At 54.2% G+C, this 12823-nt stretch overlaps 5 protein-coding genes across 5 annotated transcripts; 1 reads left to right on the forward strand and 4 right to left on the reverse strand.

Moving 5' to 3' along the window:
- NCS54_00779800 (Hypothetical protein) lies at positions 1-274 on the reverse strand (the record flags this gene model as incomplete). Its single annotated transcript, XM_053153207.1, has 2 exons — positions 1-25; positions 81-274. 2 exons carry the CDS (start codon positions 272-274, stop codon positions 1-3), a joined length of 219 nt encoding a protein of 72 aa, XP_053009182.1.
- A 1002-nt stretch (positions 275-1276) lies between these two features.
- On the forward strand, positions 1277-1849 carry NCS54_00779900 (HIT domain-containing protein; the record flags this gene model as incomplete). Its single annotated transcript, XM_053153208.1, has 1 exon — positions 1277-1849. One exon carries the CDS (start codon positions 1277-1279, stop codon positions 1847-1849), a length of 573 nt encoding a protein of 190 aa, XP_053009183.1.
- A 145-nt stretch (positions 1850-1994) lies between these two features.
- On the reverse strand, positions 1995-2933 carry NCS54_00780000 (Aldo-ket-red domain-containing protein; the record flags this gene model as incomplete). The annotated part of the gene is made up of 2 exons (XM_053153209.1): positions 1995-2384; positions 2433-2933. The coding sequence occupies 2 exons, from the start codon at positions 2931-2933 to the stop codon at positions 1995-1997; spliced, it is 891 nt and encodes a 296-aa protein (XP_053009184.1).
- Positions 2934-3916: 983 nt separating this feature from the next.
- On the reverse strand, positions 3917-4922 carry NCS54_00780100 (BHLH domain-containing protein; the record flags this gene model as incomplete). Its single annotated transcript, XM_053153210.1, has 2 exons — positions 3917-4717; positions 4776-4922. 2 exons carry the CDS (start codon positions 4920-4922, stop codon positions 3917-3919), a joined length of 948 nt encoding a protein of 315 aa, XP_053009185.1.
- Positions 4923-8158: 3236 nt separating this feature from the next.
- On the reverse strand, positions 8159-9095 carry NCS54_00780200 (Hypothetical protein; the record flags this gene model as incomplete). The annotated part of the gene is made up of 3 exons (XM_053153211.1): positions 8159-8418; positions 8542-8642; positions 9013-9095. The coding sequence occupies 3 exons, from the start codon at positions 9093-9095 to the stop codon at positions 8159-8161; spliced, it is 444 nt and encodes a 147-aa protein (XP_053009186.1).
- Between the last annotated feature and the right edge of the window lie 3728 nt (positions 9096-12823).

Consider the following 12823-nt stretch of genomic DNA (forward strand, 5'->3'; position numbering starts at 1 on the left):
TCATCGGGCCTCGAACTGGACCATTCTACAGGAAGTTAGCAACAGCTTTGGTTAAAGTATAGGGCAGCAATAAAACTTACCGCTTGGTGCGCTCCTTGTAGAGAACACGGCCGGCGCAGTGCGGGCACGCGACGAGGGCGTCCTTGCCGAGAGTGACGCTGCCGCCGCAGTCGCCACAGAGATATGTCATGACGGAGCGAGTCTCGTGCGTCTCGCGGGTGCCTCCGCGCTGGGCGGAACCGGAGGTAGGAACCTGGTACTCTTCGCGAGGCATGTTGGAAAATGTGTTTGTTTGGTTTGATGTCGATTATGCGATAGAAGTCTCGTGGTGGGGGGTGGGAAAAGAAATGCGCAAAGAGCTGCTTGGTCATGGAGGACGGTGAAGGAATTTGTACGGCAGAATTTAGGCGGTGAGGAGAAAAGAATTTGGGGGGAGGGACGTACCGCTTGATCAGCACGGGAGGTAGCTTGGGGTCAAGGATGGATACGACAAGGCAGCCATTCATCAGCCATGCCCAACATCCATTGCAAGGCGATATTAAAGTACTGCCGCTATGAGCCGTGCTTGTTTTCATGATGTGTTCGTGCTTTACTCGTTCTCAATCAATCAATCAATTCACTGGTCAAGCCGTCTCTTGGCATAATTCAGCGACTCGCCACGCGAGACCGCATCAATTCCAAAGTATTCATTGAGCTCCTTTTCAAATAGCCATTACATCAGTCAATTCATTTCATCTCTTGGCCCTGTCCATCATAGTTGAGCACCTAAGTCACCATTGCTTCCCGTCCACAGTAGCAGACGTCCTTGTGACAGCTCGTCCCGTGGGGTGACTCGGCTCCCCTTCCTGGTGTAATTGCGCAACTGAGGCAAGAATAACAACGTGAGAAAAATCCATCATTTACCAGATAAACACCCATTCCTACTTCTTCAATCTTCTTCTTCCTCTTTAAATAAACCTCGCGCTCACTTTCCTCTCTCGACCGTTCCCCAACCAATGAACGACCACTAAGACGGCTCTGGTTAGCAAGAGAAACAGTTCAAGCACCCCACGCTGCCAAACTCCACTAAACCCCTGTCGGCGCAAGCTCCCAGATCCCAAATCTCGGGGGGGAGTACCTCGGTTTCTCTCCACACTCATGATCTTGAACCTTTTAATTCCTCTACTCATCGTGACTTGGACCTGTTGTCTTTTATTTCAACCTCGCGCTTCTCCGGACGCTTAATCTCATATCTTTTCACTTAATAACTATCCCCCTCGCTGCTCATAATCCTACCATGTTCGATCCATCTACTCCTCCAACAGCTTGCTGCCCCTTCTGCACAATCTGCAACATCTTCAAGCCCTATGATCCTCTCAACCCTCCTCCCCAATCATCACCATCCATAGACCCCGAGCTCGTCTCCCCTGCTTCTTTCATCGTGCTCTCCACCCCGACGCTCATCGCCTTCCTCGACATCCTACCTCTCAGCCGCGGTCACCTCCTCCTCTGCCCAAGGCCTCATCGCCCCAAGCTCACCGACGTGACCGACTCCGAGTCCGCCGAGCTGGGTCGCTATCTACGCGTCTTATCCAAGGCTACAGCTCGCGCCACAGGTGTCGAGGACTGGAACGTGGTGCAGAACAACGGCGCCGCTGCAGCCCAGGTCGTCCCGCACATGCACTTCCACGTCATCCCCAGACCGGAAATTCGCGCCAGCGGCAGGTTCAGTGAGAGCTTCACCATGTTTGGAAGGGGGAAGCGGGAAGAGCTGGATGACGATGAGGCGGCTCAGCTGGCCGAGGAGCTGAGACAGAGTGTCGCCGCCGTCCTGAAGGAAGAGGAGGAGAGTCGAAAGGCCAAACTATAGAGTCGGGTTGAGCAGCAGTTTCTTGTTGTCTCATTGGTCACTCTTCGGATCAGCGTGCCATTTTGGGGTCTCTATATTACATTCTCATATCTCTATCCAATACCCATGTCATGTAAGTCCTGTCAGTACACACCTTCATCAACCTTTACTCATCATCTCCAAAGAAGACTCTCTTGGGCAAGAACCCATCCCCGACAACCTTGAACCGGGTGTCGATCCCATCCAGCATGTCCATCTCTTCGCCCGTCAGCTCCCACCCATCCAGATCTAAGTTGGACTCGATCCGCGAAGGCGTGACGCTCTTGGGGACGACGCTCCAGCCCTTCTGCAGACCCCAGTGCAGCAGCACCTGCTGCGGCGTCTTGCCCTTTGCATTGGCGATGTCAACCAGGATCTTGTTGCGGGACAAAGCCAGGTGGGCCGAACCCAGGCACGAGTATCCTTCGGTGTGGATGCCCTTGGTGGTGTTGTAGGCGACGAGCTTGGGGGAGGGGTTGCATGGATGCAGCTCGATCTGGTTGACGGCGGGAACGGCCTGCACTGTCAGCTATGAACTCCCGTCCATTTGGCGGAAGATACCTACCTTGGTAGAAGGACTGTTCAGCAACTCCTCGAGATGCCTGATGCCAAAGTTGGAAACGCCAATATTGCGAACCTTTCCCCCATCCAACAACTTCTGCATCTCAGCCCAAGTATCAACAAAATCCCAATCCCGGTACAAGTTGGCAGGATCATCCGCATCTCTCGAGCAAGGCCAGTGGATCAAGTACAAGTCGACATAATCGAGTCCAAGGTTGTTCAGACTCGTCTCCAAGCCCTCGCGGACATGCTTGTGCCAGTTATTGCGCAGCTTGGACGTCACCCAAATGTCCTCGCGGGGGACGCCAGAGGCACGGATCCCGATGCCGACTTCTCGCTCGTTGCCGTAGGCGAGGGCCGTGTCGATGTGGCGGTAGCCGGCGCGGAGGGCTGTCTCGACGGCGGTTGAGACTTGGCGGGGGTTAGAGCGCCAGGTTCCAAGGCCGACGGCGGGGATCTCGTCGCCGGTGTTGAGGGTAAAGGTGCGGCTAGGGTACATTAGCATGTTGAGGGCCGTCACAAAGGGATGTAGGGAAGACTTGCGTGTCAGGCTGAAGGGGAGCCATGATCGGTGATGGAGTCAGTCGTCGGTGTGGTATGAAGTCGGTGATATCTTCGCTATCAAGATGGACACTGAAGTGGCAGGCTCTCAATCTCAGCTGCACAGTTGTTGACAGATTCAAACTATGAACAAGATCCAAAAACTCAGTTTATATACCCGAACTTCCTCGTCGATAATTCACCCTTTCATCCCATCTACTCTCCACGAAGCCGCTATTCGGCACTTATAGCGACTACCTGTTGGCCAATCTACCTTTCATTCTCTAGGCATCTAGCAATCCAGGTAGGCCTACACACGCCGAGTACACGCACTTCACCGGCATGTACATTCATCCCACGGTCTTGTCACATCTTGAGATCACGTAGACGCCATACCACTGTAAACAGCTCATTCATCCAAGTCAAGTCCAACAGACAAGCTTCACAACGAAGACCCCATACACCACAAGGCATACAAACCCCAGTAATCACAATGTCCCCTCTTTAACAAACTCGCCACCCAATCATCACATACGAGACAAAAGAGTCAAAGCCAACCCTGAATAGTGGCAAAAGAGTTGAGATTCCTAACCTGACAAATGAGAAAAAAGCCCATACACACATAAGCATTCAAGCGGAGCAAGAAGAGAAACATGGATTTTTCCCCCACAACATAAACCACCCTTGTTATTACCCCATATTCCATGACTCCTTGTGCGATCTAACAACCGCATTTCTCCCAAGTCCAAGCGTACGCCCACCCTTCCTTGAGATTAACTACGTCCTTTTCCTTCAGATACTCTTTTTTTATGCTTTTTACTCCTTTTTGTTTGCAGTTTGTCATTCACTTGTTGCCTCCCAATACGCCCCTTGTCCTTATCCCCTTTTTGTTTCCATCCCATCCCCCTTTACTCTTTATTCCAATACCCTTGTTTTTACGTGAAACCTCTAAACTAAACATCTACCCCCCATCCTCCCCTCCAACCCGCCAATCCTCCCTCGGAGCTCTCTCCGCTCCCTCTCCAGCCTAGCCGTCTGCCTCTCCAGCGCGCGGATCCTCTCGCGAGCCAGGTCGAGCACCTCAGCCTTGCTGACCCTGCGATCGCTCGCGACGCCGCCTTCGCGGCCGGGTGGGGGCAGGACGGCGAGTAGCCGCTCAAAGTGCGTGTTGAGACGCTTGCGGTACTGCTGCTCTACCTGGTTGTGAGCTGCCCGAGCCTTGACCTCTTCAACAGTCTCGGACGGATGCCGCGGCTTGGTGGCTGCGGCTCCTCGCTTCTTGGGAGCTCGAGACGCAGTGCGAAGCTGCGTGTGAGGCCGCTTGGCTCCCTTTGGCTTGTCGGCGCCTCGCTTACGCTTCTTGGGCGCCGGCTCCTCCTCTTCCTCTTCCTCCTCGTCCTCGTCGCGGTCCGGATTGTCGTCCTCGGCTCCTGACTCGGCGGCAGACAGTTCGTCGGCCATGGGCGGAGTGGGCAGGAATGTCGCCGCGGGGGACACGTGGGCAGGCCAGACGGTACCGAGGGACGGGCTGACCGAGGAGCCGCCGGTCAGGTCGTAGCCGTCGGAGAGCGAGGTAGAGGTACGGTGAGACGAACGGACGGGGAACTGGCCCGGGGTGGCGGGCGGGATGGCGTAGCCGCTCGAGGAAAAGTCCCCAAACGGCCGGTCAAGGTAGGCAAAGTCAGCCATGGGGGAGGGGAAGACGGTGTTGTCGAGACTGGGCGTCTCTGGAGACTGAAGAGAAGCCTGCTGAGTGTATATGTCAGTCGATGCCTCCCTGCTTTTTGAGACGGGTGAGACAACTTACAGGTGAAGCCTCGTATGAAGCATCCAGACCGGAGAAGGGCATGGCAGCGGCATCCATGCTGCTCATCCAGTTGTCAGACAAGCCGCCGCCGAAGCGTGCTCCTCCGCGCTCCCCCTCCGCGGCGTCGAGATATGTCGAGCTCATCATTGTAATAGAGTAGAACCCGTTTTAACGGTTATCCGCAAATACCAAAAGTAATACGAGGTTGTCCTTGAACCCCGTCATCACGTATGGGGCGTGAAACGTATGTCGTCGTGTGTGTTTGTGTATCAGTATGGCTTTGCTGATTTATCTGGTGTCGTAGTATGTGTCTTGTTTCTTTAAAAAATAAGGGGGGGTTCTTGTTATAGGCAGTTAAGTAGGCGGCAGACTTGTAGTCTCGAGGCTGCTCGGATGTCTGATACTGTTGACAAGCCGCAAGCCATCACGGAACTTCGAATTCTGCGCTCTTGTTTTTATCGTCTGTTTTTGTTTTCTGTGGAAATCGAGGAAGCGACTTGTACAGGACAAAAAGAGAGAGAGAGAGGCAACAGAGAAAGAGCCAGGTTCCCGTTTGCAAATGTAGGACTCCCGGGGCTGGACAGGTCCCCTTTTATACACAACAGCCCGTCGTGTCGAATAGGCCCAAGCCCCAAAAACCCAACCACGGGGGACGGAGCGCCAAGCCATCTTTTCTCTCTTTTTTACACCAGGCTCCTTCACATAAACCGAGTCAAGCACAAAACCGAATGGGGAAGGGGTGTGCCAATGTGTGAATGTGAAAAAAGACGAGCGCAAACAAGGGGTCATGACGGAACGGTCTCCTCTCCTAGAGGACAGGACTGGGGTTGGTCGTCCTTCACACCCCCCATAGGCAGGCCGCTCCTCGGAGTGCAGCAGAGCAACACGACAGGACAGGACCATCACCAGAGGAGAGGCATCCATCCATCAAGCCGTAGCCGAGGCGTAGCCGGAAAAAGAGACCACTCTCCGCTTCAGGACCTGTCCTGTCCAATGTGATGCATCACAACTGCCATCGGCCGGTTGCTTCGCTTAAGCCTGGGGTGTGGACAGAGTTTCTCTACGGGCATACCGTAAGAGTCAAAAAGAGAGAGACCAAACGGGCCAATACAAATCGCAACAAGTTACACAAGGGCGTCGCCCGCCTCCGCGAGAAGCACAAGCAGAGAGAGAGGGCCAAGGAATAAAGTCTTGGCGGGCGGCAAGGATTGGGCATTCTCTTAGTAAATCCGGGCCCCAGGACACCTAATAGCCACGTAAGAGCAACTCATGAGGTGTGCAAACTCGCTCTCGGCCTGCGGTCCTCTCGGGGTCCTGTGTGTGCTGGCCTCGTGATGTGCTTATGGAGGAGCAATTCGTTGGATGCTCTTGTAGTCTCATCCGACTCTGCAGCTTCGGCATCTTGAACTGCCCATACCCATTATTCCCCCCTCCCATCAACCCTTACCCCAAGGCTTGTCGTCTAAACAAGACCGCATCTGACAGCGGACAAATGAAAAAACACGACCGGTCTGGGGGAGAGGGTTAGGGAGGGGGGCGGAAAAGTGTGGGTGGTCTGAGTTTATCCCCGGCCTTTTTCCCCCAGCCCAAGCTCAGAAACGGGCTCCTCCAGGGATGGGTCCCCTTTGACTAACCTCAATCTCGTTTGCCTTGGAACGTGCCCTTTTTGCTACCTCGTGGGGATGGGATGTGTGTGATGGGATGCCCTTTTTCACTGCCGACGTGGGGATCGGCGATGACGAGCGTGGGAACTATGTAAGATTTCCATATCCGCCCTGTGGTTTTTTGATGCTGGCTGGGTCACATGAGGTCTCCCCACTAGGATGTCGGTTTGAAGCTATCCATGTCCGGTTCCGCCTGTTGGTTCTCGGATTCTTGGGTAATGGTAATGGGAAATCTCTGGGGCTTGAAAGACTTGGCACACCAGAGATTGTCTTGGAAGAGTTTCGAACTGAAAAGACCTTTTTTACTCTGACCGAAGTAGGGGAAGAATACCTAGGGTTACCATCACCCCCCATCTGCTGCCCCAAGACAAATCGTAGCATCATCGTAGGATACTCGTCCTACCATCGTTGGACACTTCTCGATCCGCCCGCCCGCGAATCTCCAGATTTCCTTGATGGGATCTTTGCCTGTATCCGAGGGTAATTGTTTTTCTAGGCGTTGGCCCATGCCCCCGGAGTTGCATCTCCCAGGCCAAAGACTGCGGACTTGGCTCGGGATCCCTTCCTCTCCTCATGGTGTTTGCATCGGACCATTTGTGACTTGATGATCTCACCGTTTTCGAATCCGGGGTAATCGAGTTGGCGGACATTGGCCTCCGTCCGTTCGATCAACAACTGGGAAATACAATGGGAAGAATGGATGGGCTTCTTGGTGTCCTCTCTTTGTCCAGCGGCGCGGCAAGTAGGTAGACAGACTAACCTGAGGTATGAGTCAACGGTGTAAATCGCCCATGTACATACAAGAAACTGTGCCATGCCTCTCCAAACCTCATGCCATTGCCACGTTTCCCTACAGGACATCCAGAACCATGTCCAAACCTCTACTGCCGACCACCTGCCGAAGGGTCACCCTCGCTCTATCCCATCCTCCCGGGACACACTTGCATCTCTCTCCACCCTCCAACTCTACAGAGTACGTACAAGACCAAAACATCATGACCTTCACCAGTTCCCCCATATTCTCATCTCACCAACGTCTTCAGCCCTACCCGTTGCGGAGTTTCTTCACGCCCCCTCTCAGCCAATGATGATTTATCGTGGCCCTCAAGGGTAAGTTCAGGGCAGGGGGTGAACGGGACATGTCACGAACATGTCGTCTGCGGCTTTTTTTTCCTTTTCCTTCTATCTACCCTCCCCCAACCCCGGGGGCAAGGGGGGGATACATATATACATCACTCATTTTGATGATTATTTTAAATATGAACCTGCGTCAGTCTAGGCAAAACGTGGTTTCGGGCGATCGGTAAGTGGGCTCTTCTGTGCGCGCGGGTAGATCTGATCGGAACACGGATCTCTCTGTGCGTTTGATGACTTGCGTTGTTTTTCATGACCTGGCAAAGTTGCTGATTTTTGGGTGATGGACGATGCTTGCGGTATAAAGGGGGCCTGGCGCCCAGATGGATGTATTGCTCTGGATGAACACTTCTTGGAATCTTCAACAACATATATCTCAACACGATATCCAAGACCAACATGCCCACCCTATACCTATACCTATCCCATCCGACCACGCGAGTGACGACAACATGATATCAATATCGACCCCTTTCGGTAACTCAAGGCTGTCCAAGCACCTGTCCGAGTGTACATGACCGACGAGTACGATCCAAGACGCGTCAAAAGGAGCGAGTTGCTATATAAAAACGACAACAGGAGACATTACTCGCCACCAGCCGTGACAGTCTTGGGCTCTGGAGTCTCGGTCGCAGCAGGTGCCTCGGGGGCCTTGATGGTCTCCTTGGCTGGAGCAGGGACGTCGGCCGCGTCCTCATCAGCCTCGGCGTCCTCCTCGCCTTCTGCTTCAGCGTCTTCCTCTTCTTCTTCTGGCTCCTCCTCCTCTTCTTCCTCGGCAGCGTCACCATTGGGGGCCTCTTCGCCCGAAGCCTCGGTCGTCTTGCGCTTCTTTACGGGTGGCTCGACTGTGTCGAAGGAATCAGCTTGGTCCTACTCGCGATGGGGCAGTTGCCCGTGATAGTGATGATGGATGGAAAAAGTGTATAGACCGGGCTGGCTCAGCTCGACCAACTTCGAAGCAAACTTACCCTTCTCTTCAGCCTCGTCGCCCTCTTCATCATCCTCCTCCTCCTCCTCGGCATCCTCGTCCTCTTCGCTCTGCTCCTCCTCATCTCCGGTCGAGATGTACCTGATTCGGACCAAGGTCAGCGCGACGTCATCAACTAGACAACACCATCAAGCAAACGGTGGGATCAGTCTGATCGCAACACCACAAAAAGAAGCAAGGCGACGCGAGAAATGGGGAGAGCGAGCTATCGCGACCACGGCACCCCAAGCTACGCATGCAGGCGGGATCGACCATGACCATGATCGCATCCCATCACATTACATGCGACAACTGCGCGACGCGCATACATGGGAGCGGCGCAACGAATAGCGCAGCGCGAGGGGAATGCGCGATTGGGCAATTGAAACCTCGCCCCAAAAGTCAAAGGAGGAAGCAAAAATGCAACAAAACAACTCGGGATAAGATGCAGAGAGTAGAGAATGGAACTTACTCCTCTTCCTCCTCGCCATCATCGTCTTCAGGGAGGGAGACGAGCTCCTCCTCCTCCTCATCTTGCTTTCTCTTGCGGGACATGGTTGCGGATATGGGAGTGATGTAATAGAACTAGCGAGTTGCGATTGACAAGTTCAGGAGTATAAAAAGCTTCTCTCGAGGGGAACGAGAGGGTTTTAAAGGTTGACCAAGGCACAGCACGAGATAGGCAAGCTAGACAGGACCAGAACAGAGGAGAGGAGAGAGAGGGAGAGTCAGGGGGAGTGGGAACGGCAGAGAGGGTGGGAGAGCAGACTGCGTGCGCGCGTGGGCGAGAGGAGGAGGGCGACAGACAAGAGCTCAAGTGAGGGAGCTTCGGGTCCAGCCAATTGCGGCTGTCACAGTCATCCCATCACTGGATACACTCCAGGATCACTGGGGGGGATATCACTAACAGGACTCAGGTAGGAATACATGGGAATGCGAACAAACATCGCGACAACCAGAGGTACCGGCCCACGAGCCCGTCATCCAAGGATGGATTGGGTGGGTAGGCTGGGCTGGCTGGCAAGCTCAGGCAAGCTTACACACTGACTGCCTGCAAACAGCCAGGCCAGGTCGATCAGGGCGACCGACGACTCGAGACGCGCAATGGACCAGATTAAGCCGGCGCCCAATCAGAGCTACCGACCGAACTAGTCTGTCTGGCGCAGAGCAGCTCGTACTCCGGAAAGCATCGAGGTGGCCTCTTGCTTTCGCCTCTCCCGCTCTCGCCGCATCATTTATTGTACCTCGCGACCTCGCCAGCATGACATGGCATGGGCGAGACGAGGACCTTGAGAGAGGGGAAGGGCGGGGGCCCGGTGTCGAGGGAGAGGGACAGAGCAGAGAGCCTGGGGACGCGGGCCTCTGACCTGGGGTTCTAGGTGGCTGGAAATGCCCACTCGGAATCCGTCACCAAGCAAACAGACTGCTTGGTCATCCTCTGCGGGCGACGGCGGGTGACGTAGGACTTTCACATTCGCACTCGAGGGGAATTGTCTCGCAGGGACAAGTCCGTTGTTCTCATCCACTGAAAAATAACGCCCTTTCAGCTTGTCCTCTGACACTGGAGCTCCGTCATGCCCTGTCGAGGGCCGTCATGGTCCATGTTGGGTACCCCGTAGAGCAGCTGAATTTCTCCAAGGTCAGCCGTGCATGTCGTTGGTTGCACCGCCATTCATCTTGTCAGTTAAGAAGACGTGGTATCGGTTAGCTGCACTTTCGTGGCCGAGGACAAGGGCGAAGGGAACAGAAGAGCTCTCTGTAACATCTCACCTCCATGAGAGCTCTGGGAGCTCGGACCCCATCTGAGACGGGAGGGATGTGATGGACGGATGACTCGGCTCAAGTTTCTCCGGGTTGTGCTGGGCTGGAGAAGCTGATGCGGTTGGGCGACTCCTGAATAGCCTATCCGACAAACAGCCGGAGGCCAAGATGGTTGTGGACGAGGATGGCACGGGACGGGCCAAGGTTGGCGTCATAGGTGCGTGGTGATGAGATGCTTGGAGGGGGCTCAGCTGGGAGCTGAACGGCAAGGTCTTTGCCGATCACGTGGAGGAAACGTGAACGGGCATATCCACCTTCCTTCAGCTTCCGGGTAGGTGCGATGGCGCCGAGGGTGCAGATGAAATCCCAGCCAACTTACCTACCAACCTAGGTACTAAGCTTCAGCTTCAGCATTCAGGTCATTGACCATTGCTAGATTAGCAACTCGATCGCTGTTCTCGTGTTCGACATGCTCAATGCAGTTCGTTGTTCGGTTGACTAGGCGATGCAGACACCTGAACTGATGCGTGCTTCTCAGCGCCTCTCAACTGCATGTTCGAGGCGCGGTCTAAATGACTGTGCTGGGCGTGTGCTTGATTCCGCGTTCCTCGCTGGCGAGGCGACAAGGACTTCCGAGTTCCTGAGAGGTTCAGGCGAGAACAGAGGAGATAAAAAAGAGGCAAGAAAAGAAAAGAAAAGAAAAGAAAAGAAAAGAGCAAAGTTCCTGCGGGGTTTGGATCATTGTCTCAATCTCCCATGGCTCAGCTCATGTCCATTGGTGATTCCCGAGCACGCTTTCGCAAGGTTGTCTGTGCCTTGCATCCGCTCACCGTTTAGTCTTCTTGGCTGCTTCAAAGCACAAACGATCGATGCCGAAGGGCGCAGTAGCGCTTGCAAATCTCACGATGCATGTTCGGATGCGAAGCTGGGGCGCAGTCTGCCTCGTCGGAACATGACCCAAGGCCAGCTCGGCAATTAAGTCTTTTTCCCGAGGCTTGCAATGGTGATGCCTCGACTGCTCCGACTGTCGGTCCTCTCATCAAAAGACCGGGGCAAATTACCAGATCCAACGCTTGCAAGTCTAGACTGATGACCAAAGTCGAGATGGCAGGCAGATTTTTGGCTGAAACGGTAGTCAACGAGCGAATCGCTTCCCGTCGAGATGAAGCTGACGAAAGGGCCTGTCCGAGCCCGGCATATTGGGCGCCAACCCGCTAGCATCACCTCGGTCAGCCTTTTCTGCTCAAGCTTTTCACATCGATCTGCCGCTCCGCCAGCACACGGGAGCCGGACCGTTTCTGCAACCAAGGAAATTCGCTTCATGTTGAGGTGATGCTAGCATCAAATGAGGTTTAAACCGTGGGGATGGCCGTTGGATGGTCTGTCGCGCTTGTTGGTGCCTCGGTCCGTGTAAGTCGACACGCGCCTCTACCATCTCGACGCGTTCTGTAATGTTTTGTTGGCATTTAAACAAACAAAACGCCGCTTTCCAGGGTGACGGCTAATGAAGATGGGGATGGGACGGGGCGCATGAGATTCTAGCCTTGGACCTCGATGTCATCGTGACCCGGCGAGTCGGAGTCAGCATAACTCATGGCATCCTTGCTGGGCTGCGGAGATGAGCATGCACGTCCATCATCCATTGACCCTAGGCCGCATACAGAGATGCCCGAGTTATACAGCCAGTTTGTTTGCTCCGATACTCACATGCTCCGATCTATCAAGTGCCGTATGTTTGTCTGGTGCCTCACGCATGTCTCGCAGGTTTGGAATGGGAACACCCATGCTGTGTCGTTACGATTAGCCAATCTACTCGGCTATTTCGATTGATATCATGACCAGGCGAAGCCATTGCATCAGCGGACAGCGCCAAGTAAAGACGATGCATTCTCATATATCCGTAGGATGTCCCAGATCCGCCGGCCTTGGATCATACCGGAGCTGACAAACATCATCTCCATCCCACATGCAAGTCAGCCAGCCAGTATTCCGCCCAGTTGTTACTTTCTTACTGCGTCCGTATGTTTGTCCTCCCAAGGCTCACTCCACAGCCAGCCGACAGGGGGCCACGAGGTCTCCATCAAAAGTGGGGGGAGCAGCAAGCTCAGGTTTCCTGCAGGTCGGAAAATGAGTCCGTCAAAAGTTTCCAGAAGGCAACGCTCTCATTGCCGATCTTTCGCGCTTCAATTCTTGTTTTTTGCTTTTTTAAGCTTCCACCAGCTGCGGAGGAAACGAGATGAGATGCCCTCTGATTCCCCGCGTGAGTGGTCACGATCGAGAGCGCTAAGGCGCTGAGACGGAGTCTTGATGCGAGTTCGGGCGGTGCTGAGAGTCCTGTGTGTTGTTGAGCATTAGCCTTTTCCCCTTGCACGTCAGCTTGCCAGCTGGTCGTCACTCTCGCTTTACTTTGCGTAATATTGCCGGGATGTGACTCTGGAAACTTGGTGTTTCTTTGCGAGCCTCATAGTAAGTGGAGAGGGCGCAAGAACTCGCCCGGCCGATGCTATTGTCAAGGTTGAGTT

This window comes from Fusarium falciforme, chromosome 6 (genome assembly GCF_026873545.1).
Source record: "Fusarium falciforme chromosome 6, complete sequence".
Classification (NCBI taxonomy): domain Eukaryota; kingdom Fungi; phylum Ascomycota; class Sordariomycetes; order Hypocreales; family Nectriaceae; genus Fusarium; species Fusarium falciforme.